The 18,870-nt window shown below is 35.2% G+C and overlaps 2 protein-coding genes across 2 annotated transcripts; one reads left to right on the top strand and one right to left on the bottom strand.

Annotated features, from left to right (window-relative positions):
• Window positions 1-465: 465 nt before the first annotated feature.
• Window positions 466-11,972, top strand: LOC140978350 (regulator of nonsense transcripts UPF2). The gene is made up of 17 exons (XM_073443305.1): window positions 466-646; window positions 1,374-1,461; window positions 2,872-3,074; window positions 4,408-4,752; window positions 5,445-5,549; window positions 5,659-5,786; window positions 5,972-6,148; window positions 6,226-6,307; window positions 7,113-7,403; window positions 7,506-7,703; window positions 7,775-7,876; window positions 8,210-8,461; window positions 8,548-8,766; window positions 8,915-9,085; window positions 9,714-9,899; window positions 10,334-10,804; window positions 10,979-11,972. Exons 1-17 carry the CDS (start codon window positions 575-577, stop codon window positions 11,471-11,473), a joined length of 3,585 nt encoding a protein of 1,194 aa, XP_073299406.1. The 5' UTR covers window positions 466-574; the 3' UTR covers window positions 11,474-11,972.
• Window positions 11,973-12,195: 223 nt separating this feature from the next.
• LOC140978349 (protein PAM71-homolog, chloroplastic-like) lies at window positions 12,196-18,116 on the bottom strand. Its single transcript, XM_073443304.1, has 10 exons — window positions 17,800-18,116; window positions 16,760-16,919; window positions 16,049-16,229; window positions 15,280-15,327; window positions 14,419-14,515; window positions 13,593-13,756; window positions 13,447-13,512; window positions 12,874-12,924; window positions 12,682-12,786; window positions 12,196-12,611 (listed from the first exon to the last, which is right to left on the bottom strand). Exons 1-10 carry the CDS (start codon window positions 17,948-17,950, stop codon window positions 12,546-12,548), a joined length of 1,089 nt encoding a protein of 362 aa, XP_073299405.1. The 5' UTR covers window positions 17,951-18,116; the 3' UTR covers window positions 12,196-12,545.
• Window positions 18,117-18,870: the final 754 nt, after the last annotated feature.

Raw genomic sequence — 18,870 nt, 5'->3', positions numbered from 1 at the left:
CAATAATCAAAAAATTAAAAAAAACACAGAATATAATAAAGTGCTAATTATAGATAAAAATAAGTTGTTATATATTTGTCGTAACAATTTATTTAAATTAAAAATTTATTTTTACTGAATAAAATATTAAGGTTATGTTGTTATTGGGGATCTAATTGTAATTATACATAATTTGAGTGACACAATAGTAATTTAAATAAGCTATTAGTTAGGTTGAACAAATCCTTTGTAATTTTGACTATTTTAATATTTTTACTATTTTTATTACATAAACAAGTAGTAGGCTAATCATAATTTAAACTTTTTCATTTTTTAATTATTTTTTATGAAATTTTTTGAAAATATAATAGACATTTCTTATTTTTAAAATATTTTGTAAACTCTCACAATTGAGGGAGTTGAATCACAAATTTTAAAATTAAATTGATTTTTTAATAGTTTACATAATTATTAATGCGCCCCCATCTTTCCATAACTTTTCTAAACCTCCACTCTCTCTTGCCCTTCCGTTCGATCGTCCTCCGGTGTATTTGCGTTGCCCTAGACCTCAATTCGGTTTCCTTTTGTCGCAAAAATGGAACACTCTGAAGAAATTGGCGGCGAACATCATGAGAAACATGATGACGATGGAAGACACGATCATGAGGTCAAATTCTTCTTCTTTTTTTGTTTTTTGGTTTCCCTATGAAAACGCACTTCGGAATGAGCTTTTGCCTTTACCCCTGGGGATTTCGAGTATACTTAATGTAGATAAATGTGACCTAGTTTTCGAGTGTGGCCCTCGCTTTAAGTTGGAGGCCAATGAACGATTTACTAGCCGTCCATCTTACATTTCCGAATTTACCCAGTTGACGCAAGTTTTTTTTTTTTTTTGTTGATCCTTGCGCTATACGTTACATTGCAACGTGTTATTTTCTTGAATATAACTGAGGGGAGTCTGAAATGTTGGCTTTTATATTTACATATTTTCTGATTTTGATTTGTTTTTCTATATATTTATATTTGTCGGGAACATTTGAAGAGAGGAAAAACACAATGAGTAGGTCTGGTTCCTCTTTTTTTTTTCCTATAATAATATACTTTGAATGATCATTCCCTTTTTCTGTATGAACTTGGGTTACACAGTGTGGATGATTCGAGCTGCCCTTCTTTTATTGGATGCCAATGAACCTATTATTGGCATTGATTCTGAATTTATATATTTGAACCATTTGAAACAACTATTCTTATTGATTCAAGTGCAACAAAAGTGATATTTTAATGTGTTTAATGAATGAACATTTGGAAGTTTCAAATTTTGGTTTGTTGTTGCATAATTTTGGGTGGCTTATAGGCTATGAAAATAATTGTTCTATACGTAAAACATGATTCAGGAAGCTAATGCTCGTCTTGAGGAATTAAAGAAGTCAATTGAAGCAAAAATGGCTCTGCGACAGAGTAATTTGAAACCTGAAAGACCTGGTTAGTATTTTCTTTGGGACAGACTAGTTTATTTCGTTGAATTTTATAGCTTCAAGAGTTGTAGAGTTTAGTTATGAGTTATGATATCTTCTTCGATGGCCCTTTAGGCATTTCATATGCTAAGTCGTTCTATTTGCTAAATAGAGTATATTTTTCTAAGGCTGCCTCATTGAAACCTTTTGTGGCGTACATCACTATTAATTATATAAAATGATCAGAAATTTTTCCACAAACTAACGGAAAACATTAATGCTATCATACTCATGTTTTGAACTCTGCCTTTGGAGTATATGTTCCCTGGTGATGGAATCAAAGCTCTTAGGATCAGATATCCAGACCATAAACTGCACTGATGCTGGAGCCCATGCTAGCATCCCCGGCTTGCTTAAAAGTGTTGAAATGGAATAGATAGCTGTGCGCATGGTTAAACAAATTGAAATATGACATGATTTTGACTGTGTAAGTGGTGTTTGGCAAGTTGTATCTGTTGACTCCCCTTTTCCTTAAGCATACTGTTGGAAATAATTTAGTCTTTATAAGCATATGATATTAAGGGTGATTCGAGATCATTCCTGTTTTGCTTATGCAATGGATGTGATACAGGACTGAATTCTTTTATAACTCTGATGAGCTGATGGAGATGACTGTCATGATTAATAGTGTGGTAACATGAAATTATAAAAACAAGTTATTATAATGAAAATTTATTATCTTTCTCAAATGAACAGGTAAGCAATTGGTCAACTGCAGCAATTAGTTTTATGAATTTACTATAATCTTGTTAGTGTCTAAAATTAATTGTTTCCTCTTTCTGATATATTTAATTATTGTTCACGTGTTGATTTCGATTCGGCAAGTGTAGAGTTGGGAATAGTTTTCTCGAGAGTGGATTGGCCTTTTCATTTCTTCTTAGCTTTTAGTTATGATTTTGTTTTTCTAAGATTTTATTCATTTGAAAAGAATAGATTGTTTGTTATTCAAGTATTCTCGCTTTCACGTAAATTTTATACTCAGGGTGACTAGATTTCAGCATCTAATCACTGAAAGCAGGAAGAGGACGGTTTTCTTGACTTCTCTACACAATGAAACTTTGATATTGAAGAAAGTTATGAAATTTCTTTTTTATCACAGAAAAAAATGTTTATACTTGTTACGTGTTGTTAAGAATTGGTTTTATTGTATCATTTTGTCTTGGCGATCTGTACTTCTATGATCATGGTTCAACGAAAGCTTTTATTTACTTTTTTCCTTACTGTAAGTGGGTTTCCACTAGGATACATCTTCATGCTCAAATATATCATGGAACTTGGTCAATACTTGTAGAACATTGTAATGCTGATATCTGTTTATTATTTTAAGGTGTTATGTCTCTTGATAGAAGCATTAATTTGGCTATAATTTCTCGTACAGACTCAGGTTTTCTCAGGACATTGGATTCTAGTATCAAACGCAACACAGCTGTTATTAAAAAATTAAAGCAGATCAATGAAGAGCAGCGAGAAGGTTTAATAGATGAGTTACGTGGTGTTAATTTGAGCAAATTTGTCAGCGAAGCAGTAACTGCTATTTGTGATGCAAAGCTTAAAGCTGCAGACATACAGCCTGCTGTACAGGTAGCTGGTGATTTTGGTCCATTTATTTTACTTCAGTATTTGTATTTTCTTCGTTTAAATCGAACAATTACAGAAAGCTTGTATCCATATGGACAGTATGGGTGTCAAATACCTCACTAGTGCATAGTTATTTTATCTTAGTTGATGGTTCTAGTTTTTCTTTCACTGTTCAAAATGATTTTATGACTGATCCACTACAAGGTCTTCATGTTAGGTGCACGATGAGAATTGTCCAATTCTTACTTTCGCGAGAAAAAAGCTTCTTGTACAATCTTATAGAATGGGAAACTTATTTAAATTATTCACTAGTCAATCATCTCTTGCTGATGTGACTTAGATATCATTATTCTAATCAAATGTCTGTCTGATTCAGTGTCTTCTCCCTTTCACCGTTTTCTTTAGTGTGGGATATTTATTTGACCACTAGTCTCTGATTGATCTTGTAAAGTCATTGATGGAGATGATTATCTATTTCAATAAGAGAGAATGATAACCTAGATAACAGGTGTCTTATCCTTTTAATTTGGAAAAATATCATTCACTTCTTTTGAATGTTCATCTCTGTTCTCGCACAAGTAAGAGGCACAATGGGAAAGGCTTGGGCTCATGGAACCTTTTAGTTCTTGTATGGATTTTCTCAAGAAGCTTGTGGTTTGGTTGGTTTGCTTTCCTTGTACCATTTTCCAACTCCGAAAATGAAACCAGATATCATCCTCTTATTTTTATTTTATTTCACAAAAATATTTTTTACTCATTTCACCTCTGCGTATAATGGTTGCTTTAAATTTAATATTATTCATTTTTAAAAATTCTATGATTTTATATTATTTTCTAATGTGTTATATATTAGTTTAAAATTTTCTACCAACTAAAAGTATTAAATAAATAAACACATTGTATTATAACATGACGTTTATAGTAAATGATTTTAGGCATATTAGAATAGTTATTTGTACGAGATGAAAGAAGCTTTATGCTAGATGATATCCTGACCCCTTTGGCCTGTGAGTTTTACTCTGCTGAATGCTACACAAAAGAACTCAATTTAGCTACATAAATAAGATTTTAATTTGTATTCATAGCATGAAAAGTCTTTGTAATAGCAGGTTGCATTTGGATTGAAAATTGTGTCTGAAATACTTTGTGCTTAGAAATATATTAAATTCATCAGATTGATCCAAACAAACATTTTAATCACTAGCCTATCCGCACTGTGGTAAAATATTAATTCAATTACTAGCATTGGCACACTTTAATATGTTTTTAAACATTTGGGTTTGTACAATATCAATACATTGCAGAAGTTTTCTTGACAATATTTTTATGGCTCCAGATCTGTTCTTTACTTCATCAAAGGTACACAGATTTTGCACCTTCTTTAGTTCAAGGTCTCACTAAAGTTTTTGCGCCGGGAAAGTCTGTCGAGGATTTAGATACAGACAAAAATTCAAGGTCTATGAAGAAGCGGAGTACTCTAAAACTTCTATTGGAACTTTACTTTGTTGGAGTTATGGAAGATTGTAGCGTCTTCATAAATATCATTAAGGATCTCACTAGCACTGAGCATTTGAAGGATCGTGATGCAACCCAGACAAATTTGTCTCTTCTCTGTAGTTTTGCACGGCAGGGAAGATTTCTGCTTGGGCTTCCACTAACTGGATTTGATATTCTGGAAGAGGTACACCACTCATAAGATTTTTTCAGATTCATCAATTGAATCATTATTTGAAATGTATTCTGCTGTGCTGATGTCTCTGGTTAATTGTCCTTTTCAATTGATGCATGTGGCTCCACCTGGTTGAATGTTCATAATCCACTACCCAATTAATTATGTGACTGAAATGTTCTGTTCTGTAACCTTTCTATTGCATACACTTAGCAATTCTATTTTAATGTGATTGTAATTCAATTATAGAAGTTGTCCAGAATTCTTACCTCTTTTGATAGATGGTGTTACGGAGGTCTGGGTTGATATTTTTTAACCCCTTTTTTCCTGAGAATTACAGTGAATATTGTGGTTTATCTTCAAACTTCTAATTTCTTTGGCTTGCGAGCTTAAGAGATTAAAGTTGTCATTAGTGGATGTTCTTAGTATCACGCATTTAAATCTACTCGCTCTGAGTCGGGATTCAAAATGTTTATGTGTGTCATGTCACAAGATATTGGTTTTATATAAAGTTTCAAATCTCAAATATGATAGTTGATTAGGATGATTGACTATTGTTTCAAAAAGATAAATAGTGCTCAATCCATACTGGGGGAGTAATTGGATGAGTCTGTGTGCTTATTTTGGAATTTGGTGCATATAAGTTTGAAACTTTATATTTGATTTACTTAATTTTTTAGTGACGGGGACAATATTTTCCACAGTTTTTCAAGGAACTTAATGTTACAGCTGATCAGAAGAAATTCTTTAGGAAGACTTTTCAAACTTACTATGATGCTTCTGTGGAACTTCTCCTGTCCGAACATGCTGTAAGGAGTTTTACGCCTTTTGGTGGTGAACTTAGAATTAAATTTCATCTGATAGAATTATTTTGGTGGTGAAATGTAATGGATCATCCTTTCAATTCCTGAATGGCAGTTACTTCGCCAAATGGAGCATGAGAATGCGAAGATTTTGAATGCTAAAGGTGAACTGAGCGAGGAACATGCTTCATCTTATGAAAGGCTCCGTAAATCATATGACCATCTAAGTCGTGGCATATCATCGTAAGTTACTTGTCCTAGACTTGTTCATTGAGGTAATTATGCAGCATCTGCAATGATTCTCATTTTTGTGCATTTGATTTCGTACTTTATTTTTTTAAGCCATGTTTTTCAGTTGTTTCTGTAGTTTTCAACCACCTCACCCATGGATCCACTGGATTAAATGTTTATTATGTATTTTTATGTAGTTTAGCTGAAGCGCTTGATATGCAACCTCCCGTGATGCCAGAGGATGGTCATACAACCAGAGTCACATCTGGAGAGGAAGTTCTATCGCCTGTTTCCAGTAAAGATTCCTCTGCTCTTGAAGCCCTTTGGGATGATGAAGATACTAAAGCTTTCTACGAATGCCTACCGGATCTTAGGTGGTTGTTTCTAAGTTGAATTCTCTTCTAATGAATTTATGAGGGCTAATATTACTGGTGGTTTTTTTTCCTTCCAGAGCATTTGTTCCTGCTGTCTTGCTTGGAGAGTCAGAACAAAAGTTGAATGAACAATCCCCAAAGGCTCAAGAACTACCAACCGTAAGAAAGTTACCTTGCTTTTGTAACTCCAACGAAAATATTCTTGGTTGACTTTTCAAGTTAATTTTGTTAACTTCTGCTGCCGGATGCAAGAAGAATTTTATGAGGTTACTTTAACTAACATTATACCTGGTGTTTTTATCAATACTTGCTGTTACTCAACTCCTTGATTAGCATATCCGATTGAGAATCATACCTGAGGATTAGTGCTCCGTCCCCCCCCCCCCCCCCACAAAACCCAAGACACCGCATACCTTTTTTCGCCTTTTTAATTGGGAATGTGTTTCTGTGTAGGGAGAGAGAGTGGTGGGTGTTGTGGAGAAGAGGCAATAAAATTTTTAAGCCCTAACTTCTAGTGTATTAGAAAATTTAAGTGCGGCTACAAGCTTGAGAATTGGCAAAATAGTTATCTATATTGCTTGTGAAGGTTTGCGTTCCAATTGTGGAATAGCTCTTTGAACAATACGGACTGCTTGAAATTAGAAAATATAGTTGCAGCTCTGATCTCAAGGATCAAAAAAAGTTACTTGTAGTATTTTGTGAAGATTTGCGTTCTAGTTGAATATTAGTTTTTTTGCACAATGCAAACTGCTTGAAAGATACAATTGTATGTATGTCTTGGCTGTCAAAGGATAAATTCATTACATGTTATGGTCACTGAAACACTATCTGTCAATATGGGTTGTAGCTATGACTATAAGATGCTTCTTGAGTTAAAAATGGATGCAGCTATTTGTGTTCTCATTTCTTTGTGATCTTATGATACTGGTAATTCCATCTAATAACATAGATCAATTTTTTGTAGGATTTGGTTCCTGAATCAGAAAAGGATCAGATATCTACAGTGGAAAATCCAGAGGCTTCTTCTGAATCTGAAGCTTTAGCAGATGATAAAGAGGGCAAGGAAAAGGATAAACAAGATAAGGACACAGAGAAGGGCAAAGAACCCGAAAAAGGGAAAGGAAAAGAGAAGGATTCTGAAAGACGAGGAGAAAACGAAAAGGACAAAGTTAAAGGTCTTGATGGAACAAATCTTGAAGCTTTGCTACATAGGCTTCCAAGCTGTGTGAGCCGTGATCTGATTGATCAGTTGACCGTAATCTTCATCTCACTCTCTCATGCTTCATGGAGGATTTTCTTACTTTAAAGCACATTTATGTCAAAATGATATCTCGTTGGTCTCTCACTGTCGTTTCAGGTTGAGTTTTGCTATTTAAATTCAAAATCCAGTAGGAAAAAGCTTGTGAGGGCTTTGTTTAATGTCCCAAGGACGTCTTTGGAGCTCTTGCCGTACTATTCGCGCATGGTTGCTACACTTTCTACTTGCATGAAGGATGTCTCTTCCATCCTTTTACAGTTGTTGGAGGAAGAATTTAACTCTTTGACGAATAAGAAGGTCAATATAATCAATATAGCAACCTTGCATTGGTTTTGAACATTATTCTTATACCTTTGATTGCAATGCAGGATCAAATGAATATCGAAACAAAGATCAGGAACATTAGATTTATTGGAGAACTTTGCAAGTTCAAAATTGCCCCAGCTGGAATGGTTTTTAGTTGTCTAAAGGTAATGGTGAGACAAGCGTTATGAATATGGTGTTGAAATTTTTGGGACTTTCTTAAGATTCTCGCAGTCTGTAACTCACACCAAACTGAAAGGAATTCACGCCACCACATACACTAAATTGGTTTATTCGTTCCCAAATCCCTCGTACCTATCTATTGGTGTGACTCTTGTCTTTTGTTTGTTTATTGTTAATATATATTTGTTCTTGTACTGGAATTTATTAAACTCAATGAAATTCCTCTTCATGCTTGGCCAATTATCTTTGTTTTCAAATAAAACTGAGGCTGGAAACTGTTCTCTTCTGTACTAGCTGACTGTTTCTGCTGACCTCAGGCTTGTTTGGATGATTTCACTCACCACAGTATCGATGTTGCTTGCAATCTGCTTGAGACATGTGGTCGCTTTCTCTATCGGTCACCAGAGACCACAATGCGGATGTCAAACATGTTAGAGATACTAATGCGCTTGAAAAATGTCAAAAACTTGGATCCCCGTCAGAGTACTTTAGTGGAAAATGCTTATTATTTGTGCAAACCACCTGAAAGATCTGCACGAATCTCGAAAGTCCGTCCTCCTTTGCATCAGGTATATTTAATCTATAAATATCTTAGTGTTTTCCACATTATATGACCGGGCAGTGGGTTTTACCTCGTATGTGCTGTATTTTGCAGTATATCAGGAAGCTTCTTTTCTCAGATCTTGACAAGTTTTCAATCGAGAACGTTCTAAGACAGTTACGTAAGCTGCCTTGGAGTGAATGTGAAGAATATCTTTTGAAGTGTTTTTTGAAGGTTCACAAGGGAAAATATAGCCAGATTCATTTGATTGCATCACTTACTGCTGGTCTGAGTCGATATCATGAAGATTTTGCTGTTTCTGTCGTTGACGAGGTTTGTTCTTTGGTGCCGCTTTTTGTTTTGAAAAGTTTGTATGAATGTAATTGCATCTCTTGTGTTTTATGTGGAATGATAACTTTGTTGTAGAGATTTCAGTTGGTAGGAATTATAATAAGCTATGCTGTTTCTATTTTGCATTCAGGTTTTGGAGGAAATTAGGCTAGGGTTGGAGTTGAATGACTATGGAATGCAGCAAAAACGTGTTGCATTTATGCGGTTCTTGGGCGAACTGTACAACTATGAACTTGTAGATTCATCTGTTATTTTTGATACTCTCTATCTTACTCTTGATTTTGGGCATGGAACTATGGAGGTATGGATCCAATTTTCAGTCTTCCATGTCTTTTTTACGCTTGGTGCATATATATTTCCTTTTGTTACAGGTTTAATTCTTCTTTAATTCCTGTCACAGACATTACAAAATTTCTGTCCATTTTCTCATCAAAGGCCTATTTTTGCTATAAGCATTTGTTTGTTATTTGGTCTCTGACCCAATTCACTAATCATTACTCAGGTGGTTAGATTTCTACAGCATAAAACTAGAAAGGTTTAAATAAAAATGCAATTGATAGTGTCTTGGATTTGATTCAGCAAAAATCTAGATGAACATGTCAACTTTTTTCATCACATGTACACTTGTAATATTTACTCGTCTATTAAGTAAGTGGAACATTTCAGAGTGTTGAAGAGTGAAATCTGTGGGCGTGAAGTCCTTTACTGACATATCTCTCCTTTTAATGTGGAAATATTTATAATCTGATGTTCTCCCTATAGCTAATATTGCTTGTGAGTATGTTCAAAATCAAATATTGAACATGATTTGTGTTTTATTGCATTTCAGTAATTCAGTTTTTCATGGTTAACTACCATTGTCCCTCTACAGATGTATTAGATTGGATTTTAACTGTATCTGATGAGAGGCTCTATTGTTATGATACCAGCAAGATATACTTGATCCTCCAGAGGACTGCTTTCGTATAAGAATAATTATCACTCTTCTCCAGACATGTGGGCATTATTTTGATAGAGGTTCATCGAAAAGAAAGCTTGATCGGTTCTTGATTCATTTTCAACGATACATACTGAGCAAAGGTTCCATTCCCCTAGATATTGAGTTTGACCTGCAGGTCTGTATACTGACATTATTACTTTTTGGCTATATCTTCATTTTGGCAATGTGAGTTATTATGTCAACCAGAATAGTTGCATTTCTCAGATTGCCATGCGTGACTTGTATGATAGAAACACGAACTATGGAAATGCAAAAGGTCTGGGAATACCTTTTTTTAATCATAGACCTGAGAGCACGTCTAATACTTCCTCCCTCCCTCTATTGGCCCCTGGGTTACATATTTATGTGATTTACTATTGGCCAAAGTTGGATGGATCATTTCCGATGCATAGTATAATATTTAATGTGAAACTGGTTCTAGTTTAATCTTTCTTTTTAGAGAATTTTTCTGATGTTACTGAAGCACACAAGTTAGAAATGTTAGTCCTCTTTACTTTTCTTTCATTCCTTTAATTTATCATCTCACTTTATAAATTGAGAATTTTTCAGGATATGTTTGCTGATTTGCGCCCAAAGATGACTCGACACTCATCTTTGGAGGAGGTTAATAACGCTCTAATTGAACTTGAAGAGCATGAACATAGAGTTTCATCTGAGAAGGCTCGGAATGAGAAATATTCAGACTCACAAAAACCTCATAGCAGGACGAGTTCTAGTTCTTTATCCACGAATGGTCAAAATCTTGTTAATGGCACCGAGGAAAATGATGATTTGTATCAAGAAATTGTTGGGGAGACGGATAGCGATTCTGGGAGTGACACTGTTGAGCACGTTGATCGTGATGATGAAGAATCGGATGGAGAAAATCAAGATGACGGTTGTGAAAGTGAGGATGATTACGAGGAAGTAGGCGATCCTGCTTCAGATGAAGATGATGAGGTACATGTCAGGCAGAAGGTGGCAGTGGTAGACCCTCAGGAGGTGGCTGATTTTGATCAAGAACTGCGGGCTTTAATGCAGGTACTGTTTCAAACTAGTGTCTTTTAACTCTCAGTTATGCATTCCCAGTAGCGTTAGTAACAACGCAAACGAGATGAAGCTTTAAAAGTTCTACCCACTTGTTCACTAGTGTATAGGCAAGAATGAACAATAGGAGCATCCCATCTCTAAAAATTACGTATTGGATGTGAGCAGGAGAGCTTGGATTCGAGAAAGTTGGAAATGCGCTCTCGCCCAACGATAAACATGATGTTGCCAATGAATGTGTTTGAGGGTTCCACTAGGGAACACCACGGGAGAGGAATCGAAGGAGAAAGTGGCGACGAGACGACTGATGAAGGAACTGGAGAAGCTAAGGAGGTGCGGGTGAAAGTTCTCGTGAAGCGTGGGAACAAGCAACAGACAAAACAAATGTATATTCCCCATGATTGCTCCTTGGTTCAGGGTACCAAACAGAAAGAGGCAGCTGAGCTTGAAGAAAAACAAGACATTAAACGGCTCGTTTTAGAATACAACGATAGAGAAGAAGAGGAACTCCATGGAGGGACACAACCACCAAGTTGGACTCAAAGTGGAGGCAGAGTTGTGAACCGAGGCAATACTTTGGATGGACAGAATAGGACTTCTGGGCCAAGGCATAGACATTTGTATCATTCAGGTGCTGGCATTTACTATGGCAGAAGAAGGTAATTACAGTAATTTCATCACTTTCAAACATTGTAGAAGGAGCTGATGCTTTTGCTCAAGTTACCCCTTGCCAGTGGTATGGATTAAAATCTGGCACCCATGGATCACCATCTTTTGTTGGCTTCATAACCAGTGGGGAGATAACAACAATCTTTTACTGGCTCGTTAGCTGGTGGGAAGATTCAAAATCAAAGCTTGAAGGAGGTTGCTTCTGGATGTGTTGATATGGTTTGTGCAAGAGTAATTTACAGGTACTTGCCCTTTTGATGTTTGTAGTTAGATATTAACTTTGGCCTGGGTTTGTATGAATTGGTGTAGTTTGTCCGTATACGATTCTAATATCATGTATTAATCCCTTGTTCGGAGGCTACACGGACACAAGGTACATATCAATAATATTATCTGCCTCCGGCTTAGTGTTTGTGTAATTGACCTCTGGCTTCTGAAATAATTTCCTTGCGTTCTCTGACCAATTTCACGTTATAAATGTCTTTTCTTCGAAGGAATTTTATGTCACATCAAGTAGAACAATGTAAAAAATGTTTAGAAAATCCCATTAGTTTTTAAGATGTTAAGCTTGTTTGGAGCAAAAACATCTTTGTTCTCTTGAATCTTGATCTTGTGATGTTGCCACCCAATGTATAAGCATTGCAACGTGCACGTTACGTATACAGTTAAAAAGAGAGCGAGAAAGAAAAAAGGAAAGCAATTGCATAAATAGAAAATTCATAAAAAATTAAAGGGTATCATCATTCAATTAATCGAACTTCGGGGAACGTTGTAAAAAGGTACACCACAACACGTCCATGTTGCGAAGAACCAAATCAGATTACATGCAGGTAAATTTTCAGGTTCAAAACTCCATTAAATTCAAGAATCTCAACTCTATAACCGTAAACGTCCCTGTTTGCACGTTAGTCCTGCAACAAACGAGCCTTGCTACGGAATCTAGTGTTCCTGCTACACAGAATTAAATCAAAACTATCCGGATCTCAACACTAACGGTGTAGCTGATACCAAGAAATTGTCCCCCTTTACCGATCTCTTTTACTCTAGGTATTGCAACGGCTCAGATTCAAAAGACTCCAAGTAATGTGGCAAAGGCAAAAACTAAAAACAAAGCCCCACCGATGAATCCAACCTGATCCAGTCACTATGGTTAATAGCATATAAAAAATATCACCAATTTTTTAAGACGAAATTTTTTTTACCAATTTTTCAGAAATGTAGCGGGATAGGAACGCCCCTCCAACTATTGCAACTAGAGTTGCCAGCAAGTGTCCTGCGATGGCTCCACTTGCCACGCCCCATGGAGACTACATTTGAGAAAATATTATTGGTATAATGAGTTTTGGGGAGCACAATACAGTAAACCTTCAACTGATAGTTTAAGAAGCCTATACCTGAGCTGCACCGAGGGCTATTGTTGCTAACATCGAACGGTCTCCCCATTCCTACAAGCGAGACGCAATGCAATCAGTCGAAATTTCCATTTACTTTTGTCGATAGGAGAAAATATATTTAAAGGTGACTGAGAGTAAGATTAATATTGCAGTAGAAGCAACTAAACATGAATTCAAAGTGGGAACATATAAGGAGGTTTTAGCACATTTTAGAGGCGCGTGTGAGGAACTTAGATAAGACACAAATAGCATATACGAAGAAGTTTGCAACTAAGGCGTGCAAAGACTTGAAATTAACCTTTCTTTCTCTGTTTTTCTTTTTCAAATTTAGCATTGTTTTGATAAAATTGAAATTTCAGTCTCGCAAATTCCTTCAGTGAACGGAGGTAGAGTTGTTTTGGCACCAAAACACGCATAACCAGAGTCGAAAATAATGAATTAAAAATGAACCATCTCAAACATTTGAATGGTTTACATTGATTTCAACTTTTAAGAAGGTTGATATCCTTTGGGAAAAATAACTATATATTCACTGTCACGGTAAATATTTTATTGGTAAAAAGAAATGCTTACAGCAAAGAATATAAGGCTAAAAGACTTCCACAGAACCTCAAGCGGATTTGAAAGACGCTTCGACGCCTGCATACATGTCGAAGGTAGAAGATGTTCACCGAAACTCAAATAGAAGCCAAAAAATTGTTCCAATTCAGGAGAATTACCTTTTCCTTAACAAGTTCTTCAGCTTCGGAAAATTCATCAGATTCTTTGTTGCCTTGATCATCAGTTTTGGCTACTGTGGATGGAAGGTCCCATGCATGTTTAATTGATTTAAGACCAAAGAACATCAGTAGGGCTACTGCAGCATATTCTCCAATTGGCAAGGCTGTTCATGTAATAACTAATTATCAGCAGCCATTTCTGCAAGAAGTATAGGATGGCAGACAAAATGCGATTTTCATGGCGGTGAGTGATCTAACTCAGTTTTAAGTTATAATTGATGCAAATTTAGTTAAATATCTAGCAATTGTCACATTTCAATTTTCATTTGTAGGAGCAAGAAATTTACACCAGCAAATCGAACGATTGAGTTGCCAAGATGAGAAAACAAATGGAAAAGACACCGGGCAAGTTTGGCAGAGAACATGCTGTAGTTCAGATTGTAAATGAAAGGAATGAACAAAAAATTGGAGTTTGACGCCGAACTGCACCACGGACATTAAGAAAATTAAATATCCCCAAGAATTTCTTAAAACTAATATTATCCATGATAACTGGAGTCCTTTTTATTGAGCTTACACCGTCAACAAATTTGTGCATTCACAAGTTTTTTAAATCTTTTCCATTGATAAGAAAATTCAGGCTTCCCACGTTTCACTTGCTCAGTTGCTCCTTCATGAATCCCTCAATCACGCTATATTTATGCTGGCAACACTTTACACCCTGATACCTTTAATTTTGCCGGAGGTTAGGCACAATCCTCCTCCACGTATATCCTTTGATATGTGTGTTGGGGGAGGGAGTGCATGTGTAAGAGCTACTGCTTACTTGTTTGAAATTGAGCGGGCACCGAGTGAAATATCCGACCAATTATGACAGATAGGATAGTCATAAGTGATAGAGCACCCATTGATCCCAAAAGGACCTGTCAACAGTTAATGGAAGTGAGAACAATTCTCTGTCAAATTCTATCAGCAAAACTAATGATTCAAACAAAATAATGTACATGCATGAAGTTCTGTGGATTTAGAATGCTACTACTCCATGAGCCAATTCATATAAAAATTAACCTTGTTTAAGTGCTCCATATGGGTGAGGCGAACTTAATTATCAAAACTACAATTTTCAAGATCACAGAACCACAAATAACTCATTAAATTATACTCAGCGGCACAGAAATTGAGGAGAGAAGATGGCATTCAAAATATGAGACACTTGATATTTTTTTCATTTCTTTTTTGCTTTCAACAGCTTTTGCATCGAGCAGTACGATCATGCATTCAAAAAATTATCTTCCTGCATTGACTGGTTACTTCTATATGTTTGGAGACACTAATACATCAGCTTATTCACAAATATGTGTGATCCCTTTCTAGTCTTTGGCCCCATCAAAGAAAATGATTGAACTGAGTTGTCTCCTCTTTATTGTGAGACGAAGCTAAGTTCAAGATTTCTGAGCCAAGTTCCGAACTTATTTTCACACCATAAATTTTCAAGGTACATGCTAGCAGCACAAAACACTTCCATTATATGCAAGCCAAAAACAAATCATAATTCAGATTCAAGACTAGCTCATGCATATGGGAATTGAGTAAAAGTGCATAATTCATACTTGCAGATGCATAATGAAGATTGAGACAAACAAAAAAGGGTAAGCACAGGGCAAGAGAGAGCAAGAGGAATTCACACCAGAATTTTCTCATACTGCATGGCCAAGAGTGCAGCAATAAAAAAAGTCTGCAAAATCAAACGTTAAATTTTGAGTGGAGCGATATCTGTCAGTATGCAGAAACGTAAAGTAGTTGAATACTTGAATTAACATAAAGTCCAGACAACAAAAGAAGATATAAGGAATAAATACTTTAACCTAAAACACTTGACTAATCACCAAATTTATCAGAAACCTTAAATTCAAGGTGGAGTCAGAATTTTAACGAGGGGGATAAATTTACTAAATCTTAGAGAACAAAACTTTTGATTTTAGAAAAGTTCCACTAAAATTTGAAGAATTTTCATCTCGGGTGAAGGACACTGTGTCCCCTCACCTCTGTTTATGCTTCTTAGAAATACATAATATTTCAAATGACTCAGAAGCACAAGTTTGTAATAATGAAACAATCGAAACCGACACAGTATAGAGACGATATCACAGACAACGCATGAATTTCCCTATGCAAATATATTATACATTTTGTGTGTCGCGCTCTATATCCATGAACATTAGGTACTATTTTTTCTAAGCCATAATTCACCACAAGTATGAAGAGATTGCATTTTGTATTTTATTGAAGCTAATGTACCTGATAGTTTGCCTAAACGAAAAAGAAAATTAAAAGCAGCTGAATATGGGCTAATTTTGCTTCTAGTTAATGAATTTTCTACTTGTTTCTGTTCTATGCTAGCGTACGTTCAGTAATATGTACAGATGAAACTTACTTCAAATTTTGCTGTGTTTTACCTTGTCTCCTATCTCAGAAACAAATATCAAAGAAAATGCAGCAGTGAATCCTGATTTTGCGATTGCTGGCAATATTGATGAAGGCCCTCTCCCAAAGGCAATCAGTAAAAATACCAAACCGCACGCAAAAAGAACAAGAGCAATTGAGATAGGATAAGGGATTCGATCAGGAGATGCCTCGCTGCCATTCATGAGAAGTTAATTATATTAGACAAGACAAGGACAGAATTACAGTTGGATCATCCTTAACAAATACATGTGCACGTGCCGATTTGTAAGAAGAAAAAAATTGACATAAGAATCAGTGTTTTACAGACACTAAGCTATGTATATTTATTTCTTATACATGAATGTCAATTAAAAATAATTACTCTCTGGATTGTTAACTTTCATTTTTGATTCAGCTTATGAAGTAGTTAAAGTGGGTTATGTCATAAGAATGTCAAATTTTGCATCAATGAGTGATTATTATTATTAATAAAAAATGAGCTTGTATATGAGAATGAGTAAAAACAAGGGAAAAGCCAGATACTTCACTCCCCAACAATCCATAACACATCTAGTATAATTGGCGAAGAGACTATTTTCCAGAAGAATGAGTCTTTCCAGATTTTATTCGACCATGCCATCAATTTCGCAAGACTTTTTCCTACAAATAATCTCAGCGCTAACTGAAAATTATTAAAGAAAGAACACCCAAAGATCACAAACATTTTAGATGAAGGATTAATGTGAGCTCCGCCACTGGAGAAACTTTCTTTGCGGTTTTCTTGATTTTCTTCATAGCCTCCAGATCCAGTTCCGACATTTAATGAATGAGCCTTGATTGTTATGCGCCTCACACATAGCTGTGGTGCCTCCCTATAACATACTGTGAAAAGGTTGCTATCACCACCAGACTGAAATGTGACACTCTCATTGACAAAAAAGCTTCTTGTCTATCTTGACCAAAAGTTTAAATCATTCAGAAAGTATCAGTGATACTAATGTCTGAAGAAAGTGTCTGATAAACATGAACACATCAAGTTACGACCTTGAAATATAATTATTGGTCAACTTGTTTAGAGAATCATCCACAAAAAATAAAAACAATAAATAAAATAGTTGTGACCACATGATTCTTGAGGCTTAACAATCCTTAGGAACTGGTGTTTTCAGTATAATGATAAAGCAGAAATCTATTCAGCGTTCTTGAAGAGAATTTATCACAGCCATCAGTACCAAGGACTTAAAAACATGAACCGAAATGTCAAAAGAAACACGTTTAGAGTTAGATAATTTTGTGAAGAGAAAACAGAGCAGGATTTGAGAGTACTTGGAACATACTTGTTGATATCCATGGTGGAAACTAAATCATAATATGGATTTCCACAATCAAGGTCAGACATCCAATCTACCGCAAAAAGTTACCAAATCAGTTAAGCACAAGAATATCAATAGAAAATCTATTTAAGTTATATTACTTGCATTTTACAATGTGAGAAAGAATGAATACAACTACGGCTTTCCGTCGTCAAGATTAATTCACTTCCTATAAGCACATTCCATCTGCAATATACCTCAACACCACCATCCCTACTGCAATTTTAAATTTTAGCAGCCCAATTTCAATAAATATGAGGAGAAGCACACAAGAATTCATAAAGATCGGTCCACTCATTACCTAAGCAGAATAAATAAAGAACAAATAAAAGATTCAATCTTTAAGCTGAATAAGAACAGTCAGACTGAAAATAGTTGAAAGAACTCACATGAAGATGAAGACTGAGCAATTTTTTTGCTGTTCAATGAAGGAGGGAAGGGTGGTGAATTAATGTAAGCAAATATAGGACGGAGCTCGTTCTTGCTCACATTTCTTGATGCTACAAAAACCCGGGGTACCTGAAACGCCAAAAGTTGCATTTTTTTTCCTGGGGCAGTATTTTTTATGTCAAATAATCTTGAATGCCATCAATTCTTGTCCTGGTATCTTTTCTGAATTGTCAACAAATGGAAGAAGAGCAGAGGATTTGGAATTGTTGAGAAGATATAGAGTGGCCTTGTGTGCGTGTGGTGTCGTGTATTTCAAATATATTTAATTCTGAATAATTCATGTTTTGTAATATTAAAATATTAATAAATAAATACTTAGAGCGACGATTCAGTCTTTCCTTTTCTTCTCTATATTTTTCTTAGCATGATTCAGCCATTTCTGTTTCGGCGTGATTCAGCCAAATTTAAGAACGGGAAGATATCATTTTCAGTTCATAAATTATATCATTTGGTTCTCCAGAAATATTTTTGCCTAGTTCCCGAGGAATGTTGATTTTTGGTTGCATTTGGTGTAGTCCATAACACTAAATTATTTAAATAATAAAATTTATTAATGTGTTGTTACAATTAATGAAAAACTAAATTATTATCCGTAGTATCTTTCTTTTATTTAGATATATTATTTTTTTTTTAAAATTCTAATCTAGAGTTGGGGAGGACTCGAACTCGAGTCTATACACGAAGAATTATTATGTGAGACCACTGAGCCAAGCGCCCGGTCTCATATATATTAATTATTGGCTACCATAAAATTGTAATTTGTCATATTATCTCAAGTCTATTTAATCAAACTATATAACTTATTATTTATTAAATATTATACTAAAATATTTTAATAATCACGATATTATTTATCGACATAAATCCAATAACCTAACAAAACATACCATTATTGTTTCATATATAGTTATCCACATTTATTCTTATATATAGTCATGTGTTGTTATGGATACTTCAATAAACCATTCACGATATTTATAATTTGAAGACGACAATGCTAAAAAATAAGG

This window comes from Primulina huaijiensis, chromosome 6 (genome assembly GCF_012295235.1).
Source record: "Primulina huaijiensis isolate GDHJ02 chromosome 6, ASM1229523v2, whole genome shotgun sequence".
NCBI classification, from domain to species: Eukaryota; Viridiplantae; Streptophyta; class Magnoliopsida; order Lamiales; family Gesneriaceae; genus Primulina; species Primulina huaijiensis.
The sequence above is the reverse complement of the archived record's forward strand: the minus strand, read 5'-3'. Positions and strand labels throughout refer to the sequence as shown.